The sequence below is a fragment of the Oncorhynchus keta genome, chromosome 19 (assembly GCF_023373465.1).
Source record: "Oncorhynchus keta strain PuntledgeMale-10-30-2019 chromosome 19, Oket_V2, whole genome shotgun sequence".
In the NCBI taxonomy this organism is placed as follows: domain Eukaryota; kingdom Metazoa; phylum Chordata; class Actinopteri; order Salmoniformes; family Salmonidae; genus Oncorhynchus; species Oncorhynchus keta.
The window spans coordinates 40,519,775-40,542,171 of NC_068439.1; the positions used below are offsets into that span (position 1 = coordinate 40,519,775).

The 22,397-nt window shown below is 44.4% G+C and overlaps 1 protein-coding gene across 5 annotated transcripts in view; it reads left to right on the forward strand.

Moving 5' to 3' along the window:
- LOC118398283 (sterile alpha motif domain-containing protein 12-like) overlaps positions 1-22,397 on the forward strand; it is a 113,898-nt gene that overhangs the window by 33,139 nt on the left and 58,362 nt on the right. For all 5 annotated transcript variants that reach the window (XM_035793474.2, XM_035793473.2, XM_035793470.2 and 2 more), the window contains 2 exons: positions 490-619; positions 15,358-15,498. In XM_035793474.2, the coding sequence (XP_035649367.1) occupies positions 490-619; positions 15,358-15,498 (271 nt within the window). The remainder of the gene's footprint in view (positions 1-489; positions 620-15,357; positions 15,499-22,397) is intronic.

Below are 22,397 nucleotides of genomic sequence, written 5' to 3' on the forward strand. Positions count from 1 at the left end.
GCTACAGTGGCGGGTTGTTCAGCGGGAAGCAGACTGAATGCCTGTGGGATTAGGCAACATAACTATCCACCTGGCTGCATGTTGTTGTCAGATCAAATTATCTACAGTATGTCCACTTTGGTCTGGTTTTAAAGTAGTACTATATCATGATTCCATTTAGTGCTGCTTGTGTAACATACGTAACTGCTCATGACCATGTCCGTAGACAATGCTATATCATTGGTATTGGCATGGATTGTGTAATTTCTAACCCTAGGCATACATAGTTCATAGGCTAGCTACTCTTGTGTACTGCTGTCTATTACTGACATGCAGATCATCCATGAGGATGAAATAAATGGCCCTTTTATCTGCATTGGTTGGTATTGTTTGTGTATGCACTGAATAGGTAGTCTCTCGTGTGTTACTGGTATAGTGTATTAATGCGTACTGTATGTGCCATCAATATTGGACTTAATAAGTCATCTGTTGTCTTTCCCCTCCATGCAGCCGGGGAATGTAAAGCTGTCCAAGCCAGTGGTCCTGTGGACCCAGCAGGACGTGTGCAAGTGGCTGAAGAAGCACTGCCCCAAGCAGCACCAGATCTACAGTGACTCCTTCAAGCAGCATGACATCACAGGTGCGCCAGCCAAAGCCCGAGTATCTGCTGTCGCGGTTCCAGTCATGTCAATCATACCCTCCTCCAACGAGCCCCTCAGCAAGGTCACACCCGCCCACCCGCTAACAACCCACCTGCCGCATAATGGCGAGACGGCTAATTGCCACGCACTCAACCTCTCGGCGCACGACTGATTTACATGACAATGTTTGTTTATTTGTGAGGTACTGACGCCCTCTCGACTCGCCGTGACTGGCGAAATTGAGCACTTCATCCATGATGCACTTATGCCACAAGGAAACGGAGATGGCTGGGGCGATGTGCTGAACCAGAGCACACTGTAGCAGCATTCCATAAAGATGTGGATGAGGCTACTTTCTATTAACGGTAATAGGATCAAGCTACATGCAGTGATAATCCCATGTCAGGAACATGTACAGTGCATACAAAGTATTCAGACCCCTTGACTTCTCCCACATTTTGGTACTTTACAGCCGTATTCTAAAATGGATTTAAAATAGTTTTTTCCCCCTCATCAATCTACACAATATACCCCATAATGACAAAGCAAAAAAACGTTTTTAAGAAATGTTTGCTAATTTATAAAAAATAAACTAAGTATTCGGACCCTTTACTCAGTACTTTGTTGAAGCACCTTTGGCAGTGAATACAGCCTCGGGTCTTCTTGGGTATGACGCTACAAGCTTGGCACACCTGTATGTGGGGAGTTTCTCTCATTCTTCTCTGCAGATCCTCTCAAGCTCTGTCAGGTTGGATGGGTAGCTTCACTGCACAGCTATTTTCAGGCCTCTCCAGAGATAAATGACAGGGTTCAAGTCCAGGCTCTGGCTGGGCCACTCAAGGACATTCAGAGACTTGTCCCGAAGCCACTCCTACGTTGTCTTGGCCATGTGCTTAGGGTTGTTGTCCTGTTGGAAGGAAACCCTTCATCCCAGTCTGAGGTCCTGAGTGCTCTGGAGTAGGTTTTCATCAAGGATCTTTCAGTACTTTGCTCCGTTCATCTTTCCCTCGATCCTGACTGTCTCTCAGTTCCTGCCGCTGAAAAACATCCCCACAGCATGATGCTGCCACCACCATGCTTCACCATAGGGAAAGGGCCAGGTTACCTCCAGATGTGACGCTTGGCATTCCGGCCAAAGGGTTCAATCTTGGTTTCATCAGACTAGAGAATCTTGTTTCTCATGTTCTGAGAGTCTTTAGGTGCCTTTTGGCAAACTCCAAGCGGGGTGTCATGTGCCTTTTTACTCTGAGGAGTGCCTTCTGTCTGACCACTCTACCATAAAGGCCTGATTGGTGGTGCTGCAGAGAAGGAGAACCTTCCAGAAGGACAACCATCTCCACAGGGGAACTCTGAGTAACCATCGGGATCTTGGTCACCTCCTTGACCAAGGCTCTTCTCCCCCAATTGCTCAGTTTGGCCAGGCGGCCAGCTCTTGGAAGAGTCTTGGTGGTTCCAAACTTCTCCCATTTAAGAATGCTGTAGGCCACTGTGTTCTTGAGGACCTTCAATGCTGCAGACATTTTTTTGGTACCCTTCCCCAGATCTGTGCCTCGACTTAATTCTGTCTCGGAGCTCTACGGACAGTTCCTTTGACCTCATGGCTTGCTTTTTAGGCTGACCTTCACTGTCAACTGTGGGATATTATATAGACACTTGTGTGCCTTTCCAAATGTCCAATCAATTGAATTTACCACAGGTGGACTCCTCCAATCAAGTTGTAGAAACCTCTCCAAGGATGATCAATGGAAACAGGATGCCCCTGAGTTCAATTTCGAGTCTCATAGTAAACGGTCTGAATAATTATGTATATAAGGTATTTCAGTTTTTATAAATTGGCAAATATTCCTTAACCAGTTTTTGCCTTGTCATTATTGGGGCATTGTGTGTAGGTTGAGAATTTTATTTGATCAATTTTAGAATAAGGCTGTAACGTAACAATGTGGAAAAATGAAGGGGTCTGAATACTTTCCGAATGCACTGTACGTAAACAAATACAATCTAAAAAGATGCTCTGTGTAAAGAATTAAGGGCCCTTTGTCCTCCGTTTCATTTTCCTCATGAGACCATTACCACGAGTTTGGCTGACTTCAAACTTCTTTGACGATCACCTTCGATATAAGATATTAGATAATCTTAGCACGTTGTCTGTAAATTATGCATTTCCTCATTAGCCCGCCGATAATGGAACAAACAGTGACTCAGATGTTGTCTCACAATTAGTGTAATTACCTGCAGTTGTGAGGTGTTGTTGTCTCAGGATCAATTAGCGATAACGATATGCACAAAACACGCTAGTAATTCCGCTCATCATCCCACCCAGCATTAATGAACAGAATCCAATTAAAACAAGCGGGCACACAATGCAATTTGCAGCCCAATCAATCTCTTGGAAATATCATGCGCATCTTTTTCCACTCAATTAGAATCAACAAGAGGACTCAAATCATGATGAATGTAGTATTGTGCTCGAGAACAACTGTGTAAACAAACAAGTTGAATAGGTGTGTGTTTTATTTATTTATTTATATTTATTTATTTATATATATATATATATATATATATTACACACTGCTCAAAAAAATAAAGGGAACATATCCTAGATCTGAATGAATGAAATATTCTTATTAAATACTTTTTTCTTTACATAGTTGAATGTGCTGACAATAAAATCACGCAAATTATCAATGGAAATCAAATTTATCAACCCATGGAGGTCTGGATTTGGAGTCACACTCGAAATTAAAGTGGAAAACCACACTACAGGCTGATCCAACTTTGATGTCATGTCCTTAAAACAAATCTAAATGAGGCTCAGTAGTGTGTGTGGCCTCTATGACCTCCCTACAACGCCTGGGCATGCTCCTGATGAGGTGGCGGATGGTCTCCTGAGGGATCTCCTTCCAGACCTGGACTAAAGCATCTGCCAACTCCAGGACAGTCTTTGGTGCAACGTGGCGTTGGTGGATGCAGCGAGACATGACGTCCCAGATGTGCTCAATTGGATTCAGGTCTGGGGAACGGGCAGGCCAGTCCATAGCATCAATGCCTTCCTCTTGCAGGAACTGCTGACACACTCCAGCCACATGAGGTCTAGCATTGTCTTGCATTAGGAGGAACCCAGGGCCAACCACAACAGCATATGGTCTCATAAGGGGTCTGAGGATCTCATCTCGGTACCTAATGGCAGTCAGGCTACCTCTGGCGAGCACATGGAGGGCTGTGCGGCCTCCCAAAGAAATGCCACCCCACACCATGACTGACCCACTGCCAAACCGGTCATGCTGGAGGATGTTGCAGGCAGCAGTTCTCCACGGCGTCTCCAGACTGTCACGTCTGTCACATGTGCTCAGTGTGAACCTGCTTTCATCTGTGAAGAGCACAGGGCGCCAGTGACGAATTTGCCAATCTTGGTGTTCTCTGGCAAATGCCAAACGTCCTGCACAGTGTTGGGCTGTAAGCACAACCCCCACCTGTGGACGTCGGGCCTTCATACCACCCTCATGGAGTCTGTTTCTGACCGTTTGAGCAGACACATGCACATTTGTGGCCTGCTGGAGGTCATTTTGCAGGGCTCTGGCAGTGCTCCTCCTTGCACAAAGGCGGAGGAAGCGGTCCTGCTGCTGGGTTGTTGCCCTCCTACGGCCTCCTCCACGTCTCCTGATGTACTGGCCTGTCTCCTGGTAGCGCCTCCATGCTCTGGACACTATGCTGACAGACACAGCAAACCATCTTGCCACAGCTCGCATTGATGTACCATCCTGGATGAGCTGCACTACCTGAGCCACTTGTGTGGATTGTAGACTCCGTCTCATGCTACCACCAGAGTGAAAGCACCGCCAGCATTCAAAAGTGACCAAAACATCAGCCAGGAAGCATAGGAACTGAGAAGTGGTCTGTGGTAACCACCTGTAGAACCACTCCTTTATTGGGGGTGTCTTGCTAATTGCCTATAATTTCCACTTGTTTGTCTATTCCATTTGCACAACAGCATGTGAAATGTATTGTCAATCAGTATTGCTTCCTAAGTGGACAGTTTGATTGACTTGGAGTTACATTGTGTTGTTTAAGTGTTCCCTTTATTTTTTTGAGCAGTGTATATCACACACTGCCATTCAAAAGTTTGGGGTCGCGTCGAAATTTCCTTGTTTTTGAAAGAAAAGCGTTTTTTGTCTGTTTTAAAATAACATCAAATTGACATCAACATCAAATCTACGTAGGCGTACAGTGGCCCATTATCAGCAACCGTCACTCCTGTGTTCCAATGGCACGTTGTGCTAGCCAATCCAAGTTTATAATTTAAAAAGCTAATTGATAGTTAAACCCTTTTGCAATTATTTTAGCATAGCTGAAAACTGTTGGCTGATTTTTAAAGCAGCAAGAACCTTCTTTTGACTAGCTGAGTATCTGGAGCATCAGTATTTCTGTGTTTGATTAAAGGCTCAAAATGTCCAGAAACAAAGACCTTTCTTCTGAAACTCGTCAGTCTATTCTTGTTCTGAGAAATGAAGGCTATTCCATGCGAGAAATTGGCAAGAAATTGAAGATCTCTTATAACGTTGTGTATGACTCCCTTCACAGAACTACTCAAACTAACAGGGATGTACATTTACATTACATTTAAGTCATTTAGCAGACGCTCTTATCCAGAGCGACTTACAAATTGGTGCATTCACCTTATGACATCCAGTAGAATAGTCACTTTACAATAGTGCATCTAAATCTTAAAGGGGGGGTGAGAAGGATTACTTATCCTATCCTAGGTATTCTTTAAAGAGGTGGGGTTTCAGGTGTCTCCGGAAGGTGGTGATTGACTCTGCTGTCCTGGCGTCGTGAGGGAGTTTGTTCCACCATTGGGGGGCCAGAGCAGCGAACAGTTTAGACTGGGCTGAGCGGGAACTGTACTTCCTCAGTGGTAGGGAGGCGAGCAGGCCAGAGGTGGATGAACGCAGTGCCCTTGTTTGGGTGTAGGGCCTGATCAGAGCCTGGAGGTACTGAGGTGCCGTTCCCCTCACAGCTCCGTAGGCAAGCACCATGGTCTTGTAGCGGATGCGAGCTTCAACTGGAAGCCAGTGGAGAGAGCGGAGGAGCGGGGTGACGTGAGAGAACTTGGGAAGGTTGAACACCAGACGGGCTGCGGCGTTCTGGATGAGTTGTAGGGGTTTAATGGCACAGGCAGGGAGCCCAGCCAACAGCGAGTTGCAGTAGTCCAGACGGGAGATGACAAGTGCCTGGATTAGGACCTGCGCCGCTTCCTGTGTGAGGCAGGGTCGTACTCTGCGGATGTTGTAGAGCATGAACCTACAGGAACGGGCCACCGCCTTGATGTTAGTTGAGAACGACAGGGTGTTGTCCAGGATCACGCCAAGGTTCTTAGCGCTCTGGGAGGAGGACACAATGGAGTTGTCAACCGTGATGGCGAGATCATGGAACGGGCAGTCCTTCCCCGGGAGGAAGAGCAGCTCCGTCTTGCCGAGGTTCAGCTTGAGGTGGTGATCCGTCATCCACACTGATATGTCTGCCAGACATGCAGAGATGCGATTCGCTACCTGGTCATCAGAAGGGGGAAAGGAGAAGATTAATTGTGTGTCGTCTGCATAGCATTGACAGAGCCAAGTGACTTGGTGTATAGCGAGAATAGGAGAGGGCCTAGAACAGAGCCCTGGGGGACACCAGTGGTGAGAGCGCGTGGTGAGGAGACAGATTCTCGCCACGCCACCTGGTAGGAGCGACCTGTCAGGTAGGACGCAATCCAAGCGTGGGCCGCGCCGGAGATGCCCAACTCGGAGAGGGTGGAGAGGAGGATCTGATGGTTCACAGTATCGAAGGCAGCCGATAGGTCTAGAAGGATGAGAGCAGAGGAGAGAGAGTTAGCTTTAGCGGTGCGGAGCGCCTCCGTGATACAGAGAAGAGCAGTCTCAGTTGAATGACTAGTCTTGAAACCTGACTGATTAGGATCAAGAAGGTCATTCAGAGAGAGATAGCGGGAGAGCTGGCCAAGGACGGCACGTTCAAGAGTTTTGGAGAGAAAAGAAAGAAGGGATACTGGTCTGTAGTTGTTGACATCGGAGGGATCGAGTGTAGGTTTTTTCAGAAGGGGTGCAACTCTCGCTCTCTTGAAGACGGAAGGGACGTAGCCAGCGGTCAGGGATGAGTTGATGAGCGAGGTGAGGTAGGGGAGAAGGTCTCCGGAAATGGTCTGGAGAAGAGAGGAGGGGATAGGGTCAAGCGGGCAGGTTGTTGGGCGGCCGGCCGTCACAAGACGCGAGATTTCATCTGGAGAGAGAGGGGAGAAAGAGGTCAGAGCACAGGGTAGGGCAGTGTGAGCAGAACCAGCGGTGCCGTTTGACTTAGCAAACGAGGATCGGATGTCGTCGACCTTCTTTTCAAAATGGTTGACGAAGTCATCTGCAGAGAGGGAGGAGGAGGAGGATTCAGGCGTGAGGAGAAGGTGGCAAAGAGCTTCCTAGGGTTAGAGGCAGATGCTTGGAATTTAGTGGTAGAAAATGGCTTTAGCAGCAGAGACGGAGGAGGAAAATGTAGAGAGGAGGGAGTGAAAGGATGCCAGGTCCGCAGGGAGGCAAGTTTTCCTCCATTTCCGCTCAGCTGCCCAGAGCCCTGTTCTGTGAGCTCGCAATGAGTCGTCGAGCCACGGGGCGGGAGGGGAGGACCGCGCCGGCCTGGAGGATAGGGGACATAGAGAGTCAAAGGATGCAGAAAGGGAGGAGAGGAGGGTTGAGGAGGCAGAATCAGGAGATAGGTTGGAGAAGGTATGAGCAGAGGGAAGAGATGATAGGATGGAAGAGGAGAGAGTAGCGGGGGAGAGAGAGCGAAGGTTGGGACGGCGCGATACCATCCGAGTAGGGGCAGTGTGGGAGGTGTTAGATGAGAGCGAGAGGGAAAAGGATACAAGGTAGTGGTCGGAGACTTGGAGGGGAGTTGCAATGAGGTTAGTGGAAGAACAGCATCTAGTAAAGATGAGGTTGAGCGTATTGCCTGCCTTGTGAGTAGGGGGGGAAGGTGAGAGGGTGAGGTCAAAAGAGGAGAGGAGTGGAAAGAAGGAGGCAGAGAGGAATGAGTCAAAGGTAGACGTGGGGAGGTTAAAGTCGCCCAGCACTGTGAGAGGTGAGCCGTCCTCAGGAAAGGAGCTTATCAAGGTATCAAACTCATTGATGAACTCTCCGAGGGAACCTGGAGGGCGATAAATGAAAAGTAAAGCCACTGTGTGCAAGAAATGTGTGCACAAAATTATTTTTTTTGTGAGTATGAAACATTTCTGGGATTTATTTCAGCTCATGAAACATGGGATCAACACTTCACTTGTTTCGATTTTTACATGTTTGTTTTGTAAACCAAGATTGGTTGAGTCAATGCATTGTCACACTCTGGCTGGGAAATTGAGTTGGAAATTGAAAATCATGTTGTGTGGTGTTTGTTTCTGGTCTGATTAGGTGAAGGCCCTCTGTTTAGATAGGACTTCCTCTGCAATGGTAACTATAGTAACAGAGTAGTACTACTAGTAGAAAACCTAAGCCTCTTGTAGGACATCAATACGACTCAATTTCATTGGTCTTGGCCCACTGTTCCTCCTCTCGGAAGTATCAAATCAATACACGGCAGCGTATCCAAACCATAACTCTTACACATCCCCCATTTTATGCCCTAGCTCTGACAGTACAATGTATTTTCCATCCATGGGCTTTGCAGCAGTGCTATATTTCCACTTCTTTGAATGACTTCAATATGCAGCCGCCAGTTGCCATCCCCTACCAGCGTCGTCGAGCAACAGTCAAAATCAGTGATTCCCCATCTTGACCGCCTCCAGCCTCGATTGCCAAGATTTCCCCCCTTTTGATGCAACCACAAGATAGCCTCCGAAATTTGACTTTAACGGAGCTGTCGTTAAAATTGCATTAAAGCATATTAAGGCGTAATTAGATATTAGTCAGTAATCTTGTGTAATTACAAAGACTAAGTCGTGGCGCGCGAGCAAAGAGCGTGATGTGGTAAATGAATTGTGTACACATTCGACTGATACCTTATGTGTAATCAGTAAAGAGGTGCACTGACATATGTAATCAGAAGAGGAAAGGGGAAGATTAAAGGGTTGACGACTATTGAATCACACACCCCTGTCATGGAGCAGTGGCTTGACTGAATTAGAACATGGTGATCCAATGGCCTCCACTTTCAGACCGACCAAGAGATGCAGCTGTAGATACGAGACAGTTGATCTGTATCCCAAATGGCACTGTATTCCATATGTATTGCACAATTGTTTTATATATATACTTTGGATTGCAGTCTAAATGAAAGCATCCAGCAAAATGTTGTATAACGTAACTGTAGGGAAATGGTGTAGCCTGCACCAGTGTTGGTTCTATTTAAAGGTTCACCTCTGCAAGAGCACACTGTAAGAAGGATAGCAGTATTTTATTGTAGTACTAAATGTTGTTTGATGTATCACCAAGTGCTATAACAGCCTCCACTCTTCTAGGGAGGCTTTCCACTAACTGTTGGAACATTGCTGTGGGAACTTTCTACCATTCAGCCACAATCAATAGTGAGGTCGGGCCCTGATTTTATTTATTTTTGTTGTTTTTTTTGTTGTTTTTTTGGTCAGTGCTCTGCAGGCCAGTCAAGTTCTTCCACACCGATCTCGACAAACCATTTCTCTATGGACGTTGCGTTGTGCACAGAGGCATTGTCATGCTGAAACAGGAACGGGCCTTTTCCTGAACTAAAAATTGGAAGCACAGAATCGTCTAGAAGGTAATTGTATGCTGTAGCGTTACGATTTCCCTTCACTAGAACTAAGGGACCTAACCCGAACTATGAGAAACCGGAACCGTTCTTTTGGCACCAAACGCAGATTCGTACGTCGGACTGCCAGATGGTGAAGCGTGATTCATCACTCCAGAGAACGCGTTTCCACTGTTCTGGTGTCCAATGGCGGAAAGCTTTACACCACTCAAGCTGACCATTTGCATTGTGCATGGTGATCTTGGGCTTGTGTGCGGCTGCCCGGAAATGGAAACCCATAACCTGGCCTCCACAATCACCCAACCTCAACCCAATTGAGATGGTTTAAGATGAGTTTGTCCGCAGAGGGAAGGAAATATCTACATAGGCGTACAGAAGCCCATTTATCAGCAACCATCACTCCTGTGTTCCAATGGCACGTTTATCATTTTAAAAGGATAATTGATCATTAGAAAACCCTTTTGTGATTGTTAGCACAGCTGAAAATGGTTGTGCTGATTTTAAAGAAGCAATAAAACTGGCCTGTAGGCGAGTTGAGTATCTGGAGCATCAGCATTTGTGGGTTCGATTACAGGCTCAAAATGGCCAAAATGGTCTAGTCTTTTTCTGAGAAATGAAAGCTAGTCCATGTGAGAAATTTCCAATAAACTGAAGATCTCGTACAGTGCAGTGTACTATTCCCTTCAAAGAACCGTGCAAACTGTCTCTAACCAGAATAGAAAGAGTGGGAGGCCCCGGTGCACAACTGGCTGGGTTGTGTTTCGGAGGACGCATGGCTCTCGACCTTGGCCTCTCCGAGTCCGTACGGGAGTTTCAGCGACGAGACAAGACTGAAACTACCACTTGGATACCACAGAATTGGGGAGAAATAGGGGTAAAAGAGAGACTGTGGCAGAAACATTATGTACAAAATAAGTTACAAATAACTCGAACAAACACACAATAGCACAATTGATTAAACGGCAGCCATCTCCTCTGGCTCCATTACTAGACCCATCCTCAATGATTGTGAGAAAAGCATTGCGAGCGATAGGCCGACACAAGGGAACAAGCGTATAGTAAGTGATCAGATTGCATCTGGAGAGCCACCTAATTGTATGATCATGTTGATCCTTTCACAATGGAAATGCTATATATGACATTCTTCCTCACGTCTCTGTGCTAGTTAATAAACAATGATTAGTAATCGGATACTGTAGATGGGCAGTGACTCTGAATTAGCATCCTGCTGAGGTTGCAGTGTTATTGTGCTGCTGATTATCCCTCTGCTACTGTGCTTGGCTTCATTAAGGATGAGGGCTGCATCCCCTTGAGAATGATGCCCCTATTTGTTCCAGTCAGAAATAGCATTAGCATCTAATTTGGAACCCATTGGAACTCATCTCAGCGCATAGCCCATCTCATTGCCATTTGGGAGCAGCACTTTACAATATCGTGCCTAGGTTACTGAGAGAGTCACATCATGGTCACCCATGTATTTGTAATGTGTGCCAGTAAGCCAAGCACTAGTAAAGGATGATATACACAGTAAGTTGTGAATGTTAACTCTCGCATTTATTTAGACAACAGTGGGCCACATTAAATGGGCTTGTGGACCGGATCTGGCTCGCGGTCCACCAATTTGAGACCCCTGTTATACAATGGTCTATCGATAAGGATGTGTTTGCAGCATGTTGTGACTTATTGCACATGTGGAGGGTAACTAGAGACATTCAGTAGTCTATAACCCCACACACACACACACACACACACACACACACAGCTGTGTCTGAAGGTTTTACCTGAACTATCTGCAGTTCACAGCCAGCCCAGCTCTTACTGTAGATCCCATGTACATTCACTGACTAGTCGTTTGGAGAGAGTTGTGAGATGGAGAGAGAGGTTCATTTTCTGCTTTTGTGCCCCTGTCCTCACCCACAGAGCTGTAATTAGCATGGCTTTTGGTTCACACGTAAAAAGGGACAGGTCCCGCAGGGGTGTGTGTGTGTGTGTGTGTGTGTGTGTGTGTGTGTGTGTGTGTGTGTGTGTGTGTGTGTGTGTGTGTGTGTGTGTGTGTGTGTGTGTGTGTGTGTGTACACATGTGCACTCTAAGCCCCCATTCATCAAAGCAGTGGTTGACTGTGCCAGGCCATAGCTGTAGATTAATCTGCCTGCAGCCGCACACTGAGATCCGCACTCCCCCTGCCCATTAATCTAACGCTTGGTCCGTGTGTGTGCACACTAGGTTTGTATCCATAGATTTATGAATATGCTGACTTGAATACATACTGTCTTCTACAGCATCTGTACCTGTTTTTTTTATAGGGGGTTGCCTTTTTCAACAGTAGCTAATATTTGGGTGAGAAGGAGGCCTCATTCAGGCAGGTTTGCGGTAATGGTATAGAGAGGTGGACAGTGAGAGGGCAGACCTAACACCGCCAGCCAACAAGCTACAGGGGAGACTAACTGGAGAGTGGGAGGGGAATTTTAAATCCAATCGATATAGTGCAACTGAAGAGGCAGAAGTGCCTTAAGTCATTTTTGTCAGTCAGTTGGCCAAATATAAGTGAATACAGGAGATGAAGTAAAAAGGAAGCTTTGTTTTGTTGTCTGGCAGTGTTCCAATCACAGATGGTCTAGAGACTCTAGAGGAAAGGAAGTTGAAATAGAAGCCCTCTTACCTTTGCTGGGGTTGAGTCCAAAAGTGTGCGTGTGTGTGTGTGTGTGTGGTGTGTGTGGGATGGGCACGGTTGATCGAATATCGAACAGACGTTAGTTTTTGATTACTTCGGTGAGTGTTCAGTGAAAAAGCGTTGTCTAAAATGAAATTATCCTTGTGACACTTTTACCTACAAGGATATACCATGACATTTGAAATTCTTAATTTAACAAAGCAAACTTGAATGTAGTTTATGACACGTTGAGCTACTGCTGAGCATTTGGCCCTCCAGGCTGTTCTGACATCGGTATGCTATTTTCCCTACTTTAAACGGCAATAACAGGTGCTCGCCTATCGGCGGTTCCACTAGACCTGAAAAACTGATCAATGCAAAACACCTTTTTTGTAACAATCACTTCTATCATGTCAAAAATCAGACTTCTCTTTAGCTGTTGCTTACAAATTACCGGAGAAATCACACTGTCCTCTGTTTACCTCAGCCATGTGCATTTGCGTCATTCTGATTGGTTGAGACAGTCGAGCAATTTTTTCGACAAAAAGGAAATCACAAAAACTGAATAGTAAAATAATTTCAAATGCCTATCGTGTGTGTGTGTGTGTGTGTGTGTGTGTGTGAGAGAGAGGACTGCTTGGTGACATAGTATAGCTATCTGCCTTTACCACAAATAGTATAGCTAATCTTTTGACATTTCTTTTGAACCACTCTCTAAATTCAACCAAGTTACCTGCCATGACGTGACCCATTATGATATAGTTACTCCAACTCCAACACTGTCTCAATTGTCCACCATTTTGGAGACACTGTGCTTTGTCATAGTACTCCACTCAACCCCAAGTTGTCTATTCAGTCCTCAACAAGTCTCCTCTTTTCTCATTTGATGTACTTTTCTTTTTCTTTTTTTCTTCTTCAAATCCACTCCTAGTCCCTCTTAACTTTCTCTCTCTCTCTCTCCATCTCATCCCCTCTTCTCTCTCTTCAGGCATTCTCCCCTCATCCTCTACTCCTCTGTGCTCTCTCTACCCGGCCATGCTACACTGCTCTGTGTATTAATTGTGGTTTGATAAATTCCCTACTGTGGCTTTGTGGGATTGTGGAGTCAATGACTCAGAACTGCAGCGGCGAGAAACTCCACAGAGGCGTTTCGCCCGGCTGCTACCGGAAGGCGAGGAAAGGAGCTATGTTGGCACCGCCGCCAAGAAACTAGCAGCTTGACTCCAAATTGCTCTCATCTTGAGGCATCTTAAGCGGCCGCCTTTTAACTCTGAGATATTGATAATTAAAGATGCGTTATTATAGCAGCTGTTTAGTCATTGATCTGGAAAGCTTTATCTCTCATACATCCTGTATGGTTGTGTTTGTTTAGAGAACCGATAGCCATGAGGTAAAGCTAAAGAGGTGCCTCTGTTGCCAAGCAGATTTGCGTAGGATTTCGGAGGAGGTGCCAAGTGATGGTTGGTCATTTATTTATAGACTCCTAAGGTGATCCTTTTACATTAACTTTGTCGTTCTAGTTCTCTCTCACGTCCCATTTTACTGGCCCTCATAGGTTCTCCTGTCTCTAGTTAGCTACTCTGTAATGGGCATCATTAAAACCGTAGCTGGCATTTCAACATATTTTTTATTTATTTTTTTACACTTAACCATTTTTGCCATTCTTTGGCCATAGTCACCCACAAATACCAATACACAGACTAATTTAGCTTTGTTAACTGCTCACTGTGTGTTGAGGCATGGTTGCATAAGGTGTAAAACTGCAATAAAATCACCAAAAGTTACTTTCTCACCAAGACCTTATAGCCAACGATGCTTTCACACAACACCCCTTGTCAACAAAAAAAAAATCAATCTTGAATAATGAGCCGCGTCGCAGGTAAAAAAGTTAATATACAAAGGCGTTAAGTAACAAGTCGTTATGAAATCACATCAAATCTAGAGTATGTAATGACTGCAGTAAGTACAGTACTGTTGGAGGTGGATGGGAGGAGGGAGCTCGGGATGAAAGAGGGAGAGCATGTGACAGTCACGCCACCATAGCCCTGCTTTGAGACCATGAACCAGGTAAAGTTAGCAGGCTGCCAGCCAATCAGGAGGAGCAAATCAGAGCCCCGAGTCATTAGGGTAAACGAGCGAGGGGGATTTACAGGAGTCGGGCTAATGCATAGTAATCGGCAGGAATTATTTTCTATCTAGCTCCCCAATCCCGCACATTGCCACAAAGGCCTTCCACAACGAGCGTAATTAATTAGACTCTACTTTCTCCACTGCATTTCTATCACTGGCCAAAATCACCTACTTGTTAAGAAATTATATTGAAGATTAAATTAGGGATTTTAAAATCAAGGTCTCCCAGAAGAAGGTGCCTATGGGCGAAATACAATTAATAATTATGCTAAAGTGCATTATGTAGCCAGATGAAGATAGTTTCAAGGAATAAGTGAGTCATCGTTGGCTGCTTCCTGCTAGCATACCCAAGCATAAATTGAATAACATGTATTGAATGGTTAGAGGATAGAGAATTATCTATTCATAGATTGAGAATAGAGTCACCTTGACAATGTCTATGCATAATGGAAATGGAAACTGTGATATTTCTTGTGCTGCTCATTGTATGTAACAGTGCAGTTGATGGCAGTATTCAGAGAGAGAGAGAGTCCTTTTTGTTCAGTTATGCTTTAATTCACTTTGAGGTACTACTGAGATCCTTTTCCAAACAATGTTTATCAATTTCAATAAATATTTATTCTGTAAATACACTGACTGGACAAAACATTAGGAACACCTTCCTAATATTGAGTTGCACTCCCTTTTGCCCTCAGAACAGCCTCAGTTTGACAGGACATGGACTCTATAAGGTGTCAATGTTGGCTGGATTTTATTTGGGTGGTGGACCATTCTTGATACACACGGGAGATTTTGAGTGTGGAAAAACCCGGCAGTGTTGCAGTTTTTGACACATCAGATCCAGTTCGCCTGGCACCTACTACAGTAACCCGTTCAAAGGCACTTAAATATGTTCTTGTCCATTCACCCTCTGAATGGCACACGTACACAATCCATGTCTCAATTGTCCTCCCCCTTCATCTACATTGACTGAAGTGGATTTAACTGTAACGTTAATTAACAAGGACCATAGACTAACCAGGTGAATCCAGGTGAAATCTATGTCATGGAAAGAGCAAATGTTTTGTGTACTTGGTCTTCCTTGTGCCCCTTTATGGTGTTTGCTTTGGGTGGGTGAGATGGGGGAGTCTGTTTATCTCGTGAGGAGTTGAGTTTAATCTTTCTCTCGCACTCTCTCTCTCCCTCTCTCTGTCCAGGGCGGGCTCTGATGAGATTGACAGACAGGAAGCTGGAGCGAATGGGCATCATGCAGGAGGGCCAACGGCAGTATATCCTCCAGCAGGTCCTGCAGCTCCGCGTCAGAGAAGAGGTCCGCACCCTGCAGCTACTCACGCAAGGTACAACTCTCACCATGGTAGCGTCTCAAATGGCACCCTATTCCCTATATAGTGCACCACTTTTCTCCAATGGTAGGAACAGTAGGGTGACAATTGGGATTGCACCTCTGTCATTGGCCATGATGGAGCCGGTGTGACCAGCTTTACAGTGATAGCCTATGAAACGATAGGCCATTTCACTCACCCGATTGCGTGGTCGAGCGGCTTTACATTCAATTGGTTTTAATTGTTCTCTCGGCACTCTTTATGTGGCCAAAGCCAGCCACCTGCACCAATCAACACTACAGCCAATTTACAGTATGTGTGTATTTCTGGACCCTACTCTGCAGTCTGTCTCCCCATCTCACATCGTCCAATCACAACACTGACCCCCTACACCCTGACATCCAGTCATTCTTAGTGATTCGTCTCTCCTCAGCGTTCAGCACCACTCATCACCCACATCACCACCTGTAACTAAAATCAGCATAATCCCCATCAACTTGTCTCTGGCTCTCAACACAGATCTCTTTTGCTTCAGGGGCGAAATCCAAATACCGGGAAACTGTTCTCGTCTCGAATTCTTGTGGTGGTTCTCTTTTGATGCTCCTTTCTTGTTGTCACTGGTTTCTCCCTTGCCACTGGTTGAGGGAGAGCGTGATGCTACACTACTGCCGGGGGAGCGGGGCCCCTTGTGTCCCTAGAAAGGCTTGAACTTGTGCTACTAGAACTGCTGCTGTGAGAATTAGAACGGGGAGGGAGAAATGGGGAGTGGTGTGGAAAGGAGGCAGTGTGAAATGAAGGGAAGGAGCTGGTCAAAGGAGAACTAGATTTACTGTGGAAAGGGCAGGGTGGGTCATTTTAGTGGGGGAAGCGAACACTGAACTAATAAGAGACTGAGAGAGGCTTGAACAGAGGAGAGCTGTTTTTTTTTTTGGAATAAGGGTGTGGGAAGGCAAGACCTAACGGTCAGGGAAGTTGTGGGAAATTACAAAAGGGCAGCATGAAAGAGGAGTTTGTGAGAAAAGGAGAGACTGGAGATGAGATGAGGAGAGCGGTGGTATAATTATTGCAGTGTGCCCAGGCAGAATTAGCCAGACGGACAGTGATTTACCTTAAAGGAGCAGTGGGCCATGGGAGGAAAATAATTATATTCCTCTCCCCTCTCATCGTCTCCACGCAGAGGGAGGATTCTGAAGGATTCTCTACTTTTTATCAACAACAAAGGGGAGTTGTCCTTTCGCTGAACAGTAATGCTCAAGTTGGGTAGAGAGGCTTTGTAGACTGAGGAGGACAATTTGATAAAGTGGCATTGTTTTCCAAAACTGGGCCATTCCATTACATATACTTTCACAACATTGTTCACATTCAAGTACAGTGCCTTCAAAGTATTCATAACCCTTGACTTATTCCACATTTTGTTGTTACAACCTGAATTCAAAAAAGATTCAGATTTTTTTTTATCCTGAAAAACTCCAGTCCTTAACGATTACAAGCATTCCCATAACATGATGCAGCTACCACTATGCTTTAAAATATGGAGACTGGTACTCTGTAATGTATTGGATTTTCCCCAAACAACACAATACTTTGTATTCAGAGAAACAATTAGGTTAGTATTGTGGAGTAACTACAATCTTGTTGGTCCAACCTTGATATTCTCCTAGAACTGTTTTAAAATCACCATTGGCCTCCTGTTGAAATCCCTGAGTGGTTTCTTTCTTCTCTGGCAACTGAGTTGGTAAGGACCCATGTATCTTTGTAGTGACTGGGTGTATTGATACACCATCCAAAGTGTAATAACTTTACCATGCTCAAAAGCATATTCAATGTCTACTTTTATTTTTACCCATTTACCAATGGGTTCCCATCCTTTGCGAGGCATTGGAAAACCTCCCTGGTCTTTGTGGTTGAAATGCACTGCTCGACTGAGGGACCATACAATTAACCATATGTATGGGGTACAGAGGCAATCATTCAAGAATCATGTTAAATCATGGCGCAGTGGTCTAAGGCACTGCATCGCAATGCTAGCTGTGCCACCAGAGATTCTGTGTTCGAGCCCAGGCTCTGTCGCAGCCGGCCGCGACCGGGAGGTCCATGGGGCGACACAAAATTGGCCAAGCAATATCCTTGTCTCATGGCGGACTAGCGACTCCTGTGGCGGGCCGGGCGCAGTGCACGCTGACCAGGTCGCTCGGTACAGTGTTTCCTCCTCCGACCTTAGTTTTAATTTTGTATTAATTTGTAAACATTTCTAAAAACATAATTCCACTTTGATATTATGGGATATTGTGTGTGAGGACCAGTGACAAAAAAATCTAAATTTTAATCAATTTTAAATTCAGACTGTAACACAACAAAATGTGGAAGAAGTTGGTGTGAATACTTTCTGAAGGCACTGTACATGGATGTTCAAAGTGGATCCTCGGTGGGTCCAAGCCTGATGTCTTTGCTGTGAATCTCCATAAAAGGAGTTTGCACAAATACCAACTGCATCAGTTACAGGAAAAATCCTTTCATTTTACAGTGTTAAATAAAATGTTTAATTTATCAAAATTGTGGAAATCTATTGCAGCTCAAGTCGTCTACAAAATCCACAATGCAATGCTCTCTAGAGTATCACAGTATGAATCATAATACCCATAACACCTAGCGGTCAAACAGGGACAATATTCCAAATGTTTTTTTCCACCTTTCATTTTTCCCATAGGTGTTTTTAGAAACACTTGACATAAGGGCTGTGTTTGTGTAGTCTGACCCTTACGTGATGTTTTGATAACTATGTAAATCTCTCTAGGACAACGTGACTAATATAGTCGCCTGTATTTACCCCCCCAAAATATGCTAATTATGCAAATTAGCTGCTAATGTGGCTATCATAAAGACCTACAAATACCATGATGATCTGGACGAGACCGATGAATCGAGGCCAAAGTAAGAATCTCTAACTATCTAATTGGCTACATTTCTTTAAATGGACAATTCTGTGAACTGTCTTGTGCATCTTTTAAATTGACACAATACCTCCTTTTAAATTAACAAAGGTATCAGCTAGAGATAACATGCAGAAGCTTGCAGGGATTTGTAGTTTTGCATGATGCCTACTCTGATGCTAATTAGCTCTTTCGAATGAGACTAAATAGAGCCAAGTATATTGATAAGTCACCTCGTCATAGAGATTTTAAATGGTTATCAATACGTCATGCCAGGGTAAGCCTTCACGAAACACAGCCCTAATTGTAAAGTGTTTTTTAAATTCCCTATGATATAAAAATGATTTAGAACCATTTCCCTGTTTGAACGCTAGGTTTGATGGATATTATGACGCCTCCACTGTGGGGGCTCTATGGGCTGGCTGGCTAGCTTCTCCCACTTTCTGATGCTGTTGAATTTTCTGTTTTCTAATAGCAATTGTACTTTTCAAGAATGAATCGGTGCCCACATTTCATTTTAAAACGGGTTGGATGTTAAAGATGTAGAATTTAGTGATTTAAATAGAAACATTTAACCTAGCAGAAGAGCGTATTCCGACCACATTTACTGGACTTAAGTGTTTGCCACCTTGACTTTCGACTTCATCCATGGATACGAGTCAGATACTTAGTTAAGACACTGTGCTGATGGTGAAAAATGAAATGTCAAAAAGGTTAACAACAAGCAAGGACAAGCGACCATAAAGGGAAAAATGAAATCAATTTAGTACTAAACTGTTAATGTTTTTATTTGATCTGTTGTTCTTGTTTTTACACAATGGACTGTATTCAATCTCCCCGAATTGTCTTCGCTCCATAGAATGGGAATTTAGCGGTTGGTTGTTCAAGAAGATTGTCCCCTCTGTATTGAATATCTTTGCCAAAAAACAATGCATCATTTTTTTATTTCTCCCTGATAGTAACCCTTTATTAGAGGCAAACCTCATTTAACATGCCATTGGATGCATTACTCTTCAACTTGAATTACACCGCTTAAAGAACTTGATACGAAGTTATCTGTCAAGTGTATTGGAGTACTCTGTGGCGATGGATATAGCGGGATATTCATCAGTTAAATGTTAGACGAACAGTATAACCATTAGCAGTAATAACTCAATTCTCCGTCGCCTAACTCCACTTCTTACAATATTGTCTTTGCTACAGGTTCATTAGTAAAGACCGGTCTCTGCACTCACTTCATTCTTAAGCAAGAGTCTTCTCTCTCTAATGAAGTCTTTCCCCCAAGGCCTTCAGTGAAAAGAATACATTTGCACTGTCGTCTAAAGTGCAGAGTTTCCTTGCTCCAGAATCCCTAATGAATTAACTCCCTGATCTGTGGCCTCGAATAGGAATGTCATTCGCCTGGTGATCTTTAATCAGTGTTTCATGGGGATCTTTTATTGAATGTATTCTTACCTCTGGAGTCTTCAGTGTATAGAGTCTTTGCTTTGTGATTTTTTTTCGTTTAAAATGTTGAATTACTCAAACCACCTTGCGGACTGGATTGGCACAGAATTAGAAATTAGAATACTAATAATAGTAATTCATTAGGATCTCTGTAGTTTGACACCCCTGATTTTAGAGTCTTTACTCTGGAGTCTTTAGTGAATATAGTCTTTACTCCAAAGGAGTCTGTGGTAGGTAGTGTCTTTCCTTGGAGTCTTTAGTGAATAGAATGTCTTTACTCTGGAGAAGGAGGCTGAACTGAGTGGTCTTATTTTCTGAGCTCCCTGCACGGCAGGCTTCAGCCCTCTGTGGAGTCAATAGCCCCGGAAAACTCCTCCGTCTCCCACCTCTTTCACTCTCCCCTAAAAGAGACCCCATCTGCACCGGAAAGTTGTCGAGATATGATTGAGGTGAAGAAAAAGTAAAATGCATTTTTAGATGTAATTATTACCTACAAGACCGAAGCTGAGCACTATAATATCACTATTTAATGAAGTCCTCAGTTCTGTTGCTCCCTATTTTAAATGTGTAACACCATGAATGCCTTAGGTACCAATCGGGGCTCATATTCGAAAGGTTAGGAGTCATTATGTAGCAAAGTAATGTGGCCACACTGTTCGTGAAATTGCCTCTGAGCCCTCGCTCATTAGTCGCTAACGTCTGAAAGCTTGGCTACCCACAGTGAGAGACAATGTATCTACATAGCTAATAAATGTTCTGAAATACATGGAATAATTATTTCTGTCTTTGTGAATGCAGACTACATTTACTCCATTTGTTTTGCACCGCATTGAATGCGGCCACGGTAATCAGCCGCCCCGCAGTTGGTATTGAGTGAGAAATGTCGCCCAGGTGTTTTTAAACAAGCCTGGAACAAAACACTGGTGTTTTGAAAGTAATAGTTCTACCTTTTTTGATAACCTCCGGTGACAAGTCCCCTCAATATGGAGTGAAGGCTCCCTGCTTAGGTTACCAATTAGAGTACTGTTCTCCCTCACAAATACCTCAGACCGGACTGTGAGTATGCGGCGGCCATTTTCGTTCTCCTTTTTGTTTCCCTGCCTACTTGCACAGAGGGAGTTGAAGAACGTCAAGGTTAGCCGCTGCAGCACGTCATCTGGTTTTATCCAGGGAGAAGGAAATGCAAGAATACAACAAAACCTTCTTCAAACCTGCCTCACTGTCTCTCAAGGATGTCAGACCTGTAGGGCAGTGAAGCATGAACAACACGTGCAGATCTGTTTAATGAAGCTGAAGGAGAGAGGGCACCCCTGTAGAATTCAAAAGATGGAATACCCAGAGCAGAGAGGGCATGCAGGTAGAATAGCCAGAGGCACTGATCGTACTGTTGTCATACGTGAGGCTCTCTGCAGCATCACCTTTGACCTGTGAACCTGGTAGAAGCACATATTCTGATATCTTTAGCTGATAGACTCAGGCAAAGGCTTTATTAGTTTTGTCATGTCCTACAATGGACCTTTGCAGACAGCATGGACATTGACTTTATCCAAAACAAGTTTATCGTCAGCTTAATAGACTGTTATTATAGATTTAACCTTTCAAACTGTTACTCTGCAAGTCTCTGCACTGAACTTTGCAACTACAATGACCCGGCAGGTCGATTTATAAAGCCGCAAAAAAGCTCAGACTCTTAAAAAAAAAATCCTCTAATATCTGCGGTTTTTCACCGTGTGGAGACCGCACTCATCAATATATATGGAGCAACAATGAGTAATAAAAAGGCATCGCCCTGCCCGAGCTGGTTCCACTCAGTCTGCAGACAGCCATTCCCAACTCCACTCAGGAGTTCAGGCGTCTGCCTGCCTGGGCAGTCAGGCACATGAAGTCAGCTTCCCAGAATTCACTCATGATCTAGCCAACCTGGATCAATAGCAAGCAGGACGCTTTACTGTTAACAACGCCAGCCATTACATATCTCTGGGCCCTGGCTGCTGACACCAACCCTATATGGAGTTTAAAAATGTTTTTTTTAAAAAATGTAACCTTTATTTAACTAGGCAAGTCAGTTAAGAACAAATTCTTATTTTCAATGACTGCCTAGGAACAGTGGGTTAACTGCCTGTTCAGGGGCAGAACGACAGATTTGTTCCTTGTCAGCTCAGGGATATGAACTTGCAACCTTTCAGTTACTAGTCCAACGCTCTAACCACTAGGCTACCCTGACGCCCCAGGTTGCTATAAGACACTATTATAGTGGTGATGAGGAAGAGCTCCACGGACCCTTAGTGTCCAGAAATAATTTAGCCAATCATTGCGATCTGTGGAGTTGCTTTTATCTCAAGATTTCTCGTGTCAATTAACTTGTGACATTCCTGGATTACTATTTATATTAACAGTCTGATTTAATCAACGGATATGATAGTCATTTGAAAAAAAGTTTGGTACAAGACCGTGTACATATCTGACTGTGTTAGGCAAAATCACGACATATCCCATTGAGCCAAGCGGGGAGAGGAATTTGTCACAGTTCCGAGACCA